This window comes from Ylistrum balloti, unplaced genomic scaffold (genome assembly GCF_031769215.1).
Source record: "Ylistrum balloti isolate Yb309-2 unplaced genomic scaffold, AGI_CSIRO_Ybal_v1 Utg370644, whole genome shotgun sequence".
Lineage (NCBI taxonomy): Eukaryota > Metazoa > Mollusca > Bivalvia > Pectinida > Pectinidae > Ylistrum > Ylistrum balloti.
This window is the reverse complement of record NW_026782392.1, coordinates 32,995-41,270: the sequence shown is the minus strand read 5'-3', so window position 1 is coordinate 41,270 and position 8,276 is coordinate 32,995. Positions and strand designations below refer to the sequence as shown.

General features: G+C 30.4%; 1 protein-coding gene across 1 annotated transcript; it reads left to right on the top strand.

Annotated features, from left to right (window-relative positions):
• The first annotated feature begins 4,911 nt into the window (after positions 1-4,911).
• LOC132557207 (uncharacterized 29.1 kDa protein in cryB1 5'region-like) lies at positions 4,912-5,403 on the top strand. The gene has a single exon (XM_060221702.1). The coding sequence runs from the start codon at positions 4,912-4,914 to the stop codon at positions 5,401-5,403; it is 492 nt and encodes a 163-aa protein (XP_060077685.1).
• The last annotated feature ends 2,873 nt before the right edge of the window (positions 5,404-8,276 follow it).

The following is an 8,276-nucleotide window of genomic DNA, read 5'->3' as shown; positions in this document are numbered from 1 at the left end:
CTCAGGAATAACAAGGGAATCGTTGCTTTTACAGGATGGAGGACAAGTTTTTAGAAACTGGTGCTATGTGATTATTTGATGTGTTGAAAGAACTTAGTGCTGAAAATCCTATGAATTTCAATGAAATAAGGGAAATAACTCCAGTAAATATCTTAGACTTCGTCACACAGAGAGAACATTATAATTTCTAATTGAGAGACAAGTCATAGGTAAGTCTGCATATTTAAATTTGTTGGGAAAAAATGAAGAAATGTGTAATACATATTCTAAGGAATAGAATTCGGAACGGAAGATATTTTTTGATAGTGTTGAATACAATTAAATACATGATCAGACTTTGGGTCGCTTTCTTTATGATTGTTGTTATTTCAATTATCTCAAGACATTAAATCAACCGTCCAGGGTTTTTTTATTTACATGATTACATTATAATAAATAATGAAACATGATTGAAAGATTAAAGAATAGCAATTCAACCAAATAGTGTAACTACAGAACTGACAATTTTTTAAAAGTGTATTCATTATTATCACTGGTCAGGGGGAGGTAACTGTAAGTTAGATTATCAAAGTTTTAAAATAAACTTGTTAGTGCAGTCATTATCACTGGTCAGGGGGAGGTAACTGTAAGTTAAATTATCAAAGTTTTAAAATAAACTATTGTTTATGCAGTCAGGGGTATTCATCCTTTTTTTTACCATTTTTTTTTCAAATGGTTGTAGTTTTCAACATATCGCCTATTGTTCACATTTCTATAAAAATTCTTACAAATATCACATGATTTTTAGTTTGCTTTGAAAAAGAAAATCTTTTTAGGGTGTGCTTTGGGATATTGATATCAGTGTTAGGAACTGATGAACTGTTGTATGTAAATTGGTTATATAGAAGTTCTGAGGACTTTATTTGTACATTTTTATTTGATGGTAGTTTTATGGTTTGATAAGTATTGATTATTATATTGAATGTTTTTGTTCATATCATTTTCTATGTACAAAGTGCTAAAAAAAATTTGTTTATCATTGCAACTGTTTTTGCCACATTTTTTTATTTTCTCTACTTGTATGAAACTTTTTCATATGTATAGAAATATATGTTGTCATTTGTATTTTCTAATCCATTGCTTTTTTTAATTATCTAAATGTTGTTGATACTTGTAAATGTAATTGAAGTCATTTTTTGGTTCATTTTGTCTTTGTATATTGTAATGAAAAATCTCGCTTCAATTGAAGTTAATATTTTCTGTTCATAATGTCTTCATAATTTTCTTTACATTGTGCGTGTTTTTTTTTTCAATGTAATTCATCATTTGTTTAATTTTTTGTATTACTGGGTACACATACTACATTAAGATTAAGTGAGAAAAACTTTTGGAAGAAACGTTGCCTAGGCAACAATTCAATTTCTACTTATGACATTTTCTTTATTTTGGATCTGTTGCTGTGAATGAATTGATATAGCTACATTCCGTAGGTAAATTAGGAAGAAAATTGGAGTGGGATTTACTTCATATTCAGTTGATGTGTGTTAAACGTCATTCATGAGATGTTTTTCTGTGGAATTAGTTAAGTGCAGTACCAGTATTATGTTTAGTTTATCAATTTATCATGTTTGTCAATTCATGTTAATTTTTCTTTTCGTTTATGTTTCATTTTTGTTTCGCCTCAATTTGCACTTTGCCTATCACTTCATTTTCCCACATTTGTCTCCTTTTGTGTAAATTTTAATAGCAAACAGTATTGCCTGATTTCAGGCAGGTAGCCAACTGTCACTTTTATTTTTTTTCTATGAAATGATAGAAATAATCGTTTATAAAAAAATTTAGAATTTTTTCCTTCATTTATTCAAATATGCTTAATTTCAATTATATTTAGGAGCTTATATTTAAAATCAACATAAATCTATTATGATGAGATTTCATTCGGATTTGCTGCCTGGTTAATTCCTGTTTTTTAAGAGAAATTCTGATGAAAGTGATTTTATTGTACAGTTGCAATGAAAATATATTATAAAGCTAGATTGTTCTCTCAAAGTAATTGATAAGGAAGAGAATTTTGAATATGTGAATGTGATAAAGGTATGATTTATTTTAAAAAAAGAAACAACCAATTCAGACATTTTAAAGGTAAAAAAAACCTAAAATATATTCACTTGTCGTTGCAAATGACAATCAGTCTTAGAAATAGTCCATATTTTAAGTAAAAATTATTATTAGATATATTGCAGAACTAATTTTCGATATTTTTATCCTGTACGCTCATAGAGAAAAACAAATAGATCTATTGACCTAAGCATTCATTCATTTTTACGATCAACCAAATGTATTAATATTAATTGAAGTATTTGTTTTATTGGATTGGGAGACACCAGGACAAAATCAGAAATCCATGTCATATTTTTTCCAGAAGACTTTTAGAAAACAAGTTCATTTGATTGTCGACTGCAATTTTATTTGAATATTATCAGAGTTCCTTAACAAAATACAACAGCATAATGTTGAAATTTGATTCTTCAAAGTTTATCATTGTCATATTAATGTTTGAATACTGTGCAATGTTACAGGTTCTTCCTGTTCTGTGATGTCTATGTCATTTGAATGCTTTAAGCATATTCTGATGGCCTCTTGAGTGCCAGTCATTTTAAAGTAGTCCTGAACACTTGTAGGAGAATTTGAAACTTATTTATTATCATTCTGAAATGATATTTTAATTCTAATCAAGTTACTTTATAGAAATATTCTTGATTCCAATTTTATCAATGGTAGTTATATTTTCAGATTTGTTGTCTTTCTTGTACTTTTCAAGTGAGGAAATTTGGAGACTTTTCAATAATTTTTTTCCAAGGGCATCGAGGTCAAGATTACTGATAATACATCTCATTCAAATTTCTCTTTTTTTCTACAGAACAAAATATAAAAGATAAAAAGACATTGATCTTAAGAAATTGACCTACCAGATTAGCTTCCTGATCAGTGTTTATTGGCTGGTGATATTTGTAAAGATAAAGACAGTAGATTTACTGTGTTGAAAATGTTTGTTGTCCATAGATCTGGTAAAAGAACTGTCTACAGAATACAAAAATTGTAAATTGTATGCTTCACAGAAGTAAAAGAATGTGATGGAGTTGTAGTGAAGTATTTACTTATATAAATATAGTACATATATATAAGTACATAATGTAATGCTTTGATGTATCAAATGTTACAAATTCTGCATTGCTGGTGGTTGTTAGCAATGTCAGGAGAAAACCAGTTTGGTAAGGGAGATAATTTGGTAGTGTTTTATTTACACTTTTTGAGATTACTTAATGTATTGGGATTTTATAGGAATCCTCTTTTGAAATTGAATGTTAAATCTGAGATTATTAAGTAGTCTTAGCCTCTGCCACACTTGTCTTGTAGTGTCTTCATCCATAGACAATTCTCTTTTACTTCTACGATTTTATCTTCGGGCAAGCTGCTTATTTGTGTGTATATGATGGTACTTTAAACAATCTAATCTTTTTAATCTTGACAAATTTTACCAGAAATATTGTCATAGTCTCATGTCCATTTTGGAAAACAAACTTTTTTGTCTTCACTCCAAGACATCAATCTTTTTAAACAATTTACTAAATCTATACCATTTTATACCTATTTATGTAAAATTGAAATTCTGTAGTTGTGCTTTGGAATTGTACATCTTTAGTGAACATCATGTAGAAATGTTAAAAGTTAAGTTAGTTTGATACTGATTTGGTGTCTATCATTATGAAAATAAAAATTTTACATTTTCCGACAAGATCCAGAGTACCAAATAATTAAAATTAGATTTCAGGAAATTTACCTGACAACAAATTACACTTAATTTGGCCCAATAAAAACAGATCAAATCTTCAAATCATTTCAGGATTATGAAGTGATACCTTTATCAAACTAACAAGGGTTTTAATATTTTGACCTTGAAGGTGTTTCTGTGTATCTCAAATGTTGTACCCAGAATAATTTTATTATTGTTCAAAAGTCTGTTTTCCAAATACTGATGTCTATTTTACTACTACAGTGCCTTTCATATAATGTAACCAAGGAGTCTTACTGGTCATAGTAACCATTGTTATGATATTGTTGTGTGTCATGACAACGTTTCCATGGGTGTCATTTGATTTGACAGTTGCTATGGTAACTGATCTGGGATTCATTTGTATGACTGGCCAAGGTAATGTATCCTGATCACATTCTATAAATTGTTACTATGGTGATCCATATTCTACCAGTTGTTGCTATAGTAACCTTTATATTGCTATGGTAATGTAGCCTTGGTCATACAGGTTTATCAATACAAAGTGTATTGATCAAGACGAGTGCCACTTTAGGTGCATCCTTGTCTAGTCCACATGGATTAGCTTGTATTTGATTTGTTGATATTGGGTGATGTAGATATTTTGAAGGGTTGAAGTTGAGGGGAGGAGGATGGTTTTGTTGATTACATGTTTAAACAAGTTTTTTGAGGCAATTGTGATTGTATTGTGGGATTAAGACATGAAGAAGAAATTACTGAAGGTTTGTTATGTTATAGGGTTTAGATGTATGGAGGAGGGAACACAAATGATGATAAATACCTTGGAGGAGGGGATGAGCAAGGGTTAGTGGAGGCTAATGTTTTATTAGATGTTTTGTTTACATATTAGCAAAAATGTCAAGTGCTCAGCTGATGCAAGGGAAAATGTTTGGTTTTATAGCCAAGAAGTTGGGGAAAATAACAAGAGAGATCATCATAATAATTGTTCTTTAACAGGAAAAATTGTGTTTGGTCTTTAGTAGCAAGAAAATGTCATTGGGTTGTTGAAATGAAATTGGGATTTTCATTTGTGATCGTGTGAGAGGAGAACCAAGTAGATTGAAAGAATCTACTGGAGGAACAGGTGTGTGTACTATTGAATGAGAAAGAGAATCTACTGGAGGAACAGGTATGAGAAAGAGAATCTACTTGAGGAACAGGTGTGTACCATTGAATTGTGTGTACTATTGAATGAGAAAGAGAATCTACTGGAGGAACAGGTATGTGTACCATTGAATGAGAAAGAGAATCTACTGGAGGAACAGGTATGTGTACCATTGAATGAGAAAGAGAATCTACTGGAGGAACAGGTGTGTGTACTATTGAATGAGAAAGAGAATCTACTGGAGGAACAGGTATGTGTACCATTGAATGAGAAAGAGAATCTACTGGAGGAACAGGTATGTGTACTGTTGAATGAGAAAGAGAATCTACTGGAGGAACAGGTACTTGTACTGTTGAATGAGAAAGAGAATCTACTGGAGGAACAGGTGTGTGTACTGTTGAATGAGAAAGAGAATCTACTGGAGGAACAGGTATGTGTACTGTTGAATGAGAAAATGGGTGTTGTGGAATGGCTTGTAGAATTGTAGGAACATGCATATCTAATTGTTACAGTAATTAATAAAAACTGACCTGTTATTGGATAAACCATATCAGGTACCTGTTTAAATGTACTAGTTGTTTTAGATCTCACAACAGGTGTTTTTAGAAAGGTCTACAAAAATACAAAAAAAGTATAGGGGGATAACAGAGGATCTTAAATTGTTAGTTGAAAGGTCATACAGAGAGTATGCTCAAATTAATTTTAAAGTACAAGCCTTCACAAATTGGTTACATAAAACATGCTTGTTCTTAAACGTGCTTGTTCTGGAAAGGTATTAGTTCTAAAATGTATAAGTTCTGAAATATGCTTGTTCTAACATGTGCTGGTTCTAAGATGTGCTATTTACTGAGAATTACTAGTAATATTCACTGGTTTTGAGGGTATAGTCATAATGTTTTGGGAAATTTGTAGTCATTTGCACTAGGAAATATTTGTCTGTAGTTTAGGGGACTATTTAATGTTTCGTAGACGCCATGACTACATGGTTTGTATGATTCAGTTATTTTGGATGGTGTGTGATAGGCTGTGAGAACTCTGGTTACGTGTGCGCAACTGTTGTATATTACCACATTAATGCATTTGAATTTCTGCTTGAACAGGTAGTTCAAGAGAAGATAACTCACATTTTTTTCACATCAATAATTTTCACTAGAGAATTCCTTTTGTACTGATATACTGCTATGTTTGATATAACTATCCACTTCTCAACTCTTTCTGTTTATGTTGACTGCTGTAATGATTCAATGAACCTACAGTTTAACGATATATATACTTTTAATTTTTATAAGGTATAACTGTAAGAAACCTAGATTTTTTTTCAGGGTAATTACTTACATAAAGAGATTTTGCTTTGAAATATATTCAGCGGTTCAATTTACATTCCATAAGAATTCATTATGAGGATGACCTTCAATTACCCGTGTCATTTCCATGCATTATTGTTATGCTTAAGATCTTAGTTTTATGTCCTTATTTTGAAAAGCCTGTTCCACAAAATCTTAAGACAGATATTTGATGAATCTTGTTCCTGTAGTATGTCAATAAATGATTAAAGTTTGTATTTTCATTCGATACCATTACTGTTGTGTATTGCCTGCTCTACAGCCAGCAATCATAGAAGCCATTCGACCTCATCACAGTGTAGTGCAAATCTCTGGCAGGAAACCAGGACGTTTTTCTATCATTTTTTGTTTGTTGTATCATAAGTTTTTATGTACAACATTTTTGACATTATTTTTTGTTCATTTGCACTGCACTGCACTGCACTTAAATATGAGGCATATGTTGGTTAAATAATACAAAAATAAAACAAAAAAATAAAATTCATTACCTCTAATGTTTGTCTTTGTTGTTGATAGTTGATAGTACCGAGGAGTTACCACCCCTTGTTCGTTAGAGTAAAGTGGTTTGACCTCGAGGCCAGAATTTTTAGGATTTGTACAAACTTTAATTCAGATGATGAAAAAATAGTTTTAGGCATTTCATATTCATTAATCCATAGTTCTGTATCACAATGTTGACAAAAAACACCTTCAAAAAAGGACACAAAAATAAAAAATGAGAAAAGGGACAAAAATAAATTAAAAGGAAATTACTATAAAATCCTAACTACATGTAGATACTGAAGTTTGACTACACAACGAACGAAATAATACAACTGTGAGGTAATTACATTATATCATACAACTGAGGTAATTACATTACAACATACAACTGTAAGGTAATTACATTACAACATACAACTGTGAGGTAATTACATTACAACATACAACTGTGAGGTAATTACATTACAACATACAACTGTAAGGTAATTACATTACAACATACAACTGTGAGGTAATTACATTACAACATACAACTGTGAGGTAATTACATTACAACATACAACTGTAAGGTAATTACATTATATCATACAACTGTAAGGTAATTACATTACAACATACAACTGTAAGGTAATTACATTACAACATACAACTGTGAGGTAATTACATTATATCATACAACTGTAAGGTAATTACATTACAACATACAACTGTAAGGTAATTACATTACAACATACAACTGTAAGGTAATTACACTACAACATACAACTGTAAGGTAATTACATTACAACATACAACTGTAAGGTAATTACATTACAACATACAACTGTAAGGTAATTACATTATATCATACAACTGAGGTAATTACATTACAACATACAACTGTAAGGTAATTACATTACAACATACAACTGTGAGGTAATTACATTATATCATACAACTGTAAGGTAATTACATTACAACATACAACTGTGAGGTAATTACATTATATCATACAACTGAGGTAATTACATTACAACATACAACTGTAAGGTAATTACATTACAACATACAACTGTGAGGTAATTACATTACAACATACAACTGAGGTAATTACATTACAACATACAACTGTGAGGTAATTATATTACAACATACAACTGTAAGGTAATTACATTACAACATACAACTGAGGTAATTATATTACAACATACAACTGTGAGGTAATTACATTACAACATACAACTGAGGTAATTACATTACAACATACAACTGTGAGGTAATTATATTACAACATACAACTGTAAGGTAATTACATTATATCATACAACTGAGGTAATTACATTACAACATACAACTGAGGTAATTATATTACAACATACAACTGAGGTAATTACATTACAACATACAACTGTAAGGTAATTACATTACAACATACAACTGTAAGGTAATTACATTATATCATACAACTGAGGTAATTACATTACAACATACAACTGAGGTAATTACATTACAACATACAACTGAGGTAATTACATTACAACATACAACTGTAAGG

Bases quoted from the DNA above. Each gene is read 5' to 3' on its own strand.
- LOC132557207 (XM_060221702.1), top strand. From the start codon at position 4,912: ATGAGAAAGAGAATCTACTGGAGGAACAGGTATGAGAAAGAGAATCTA.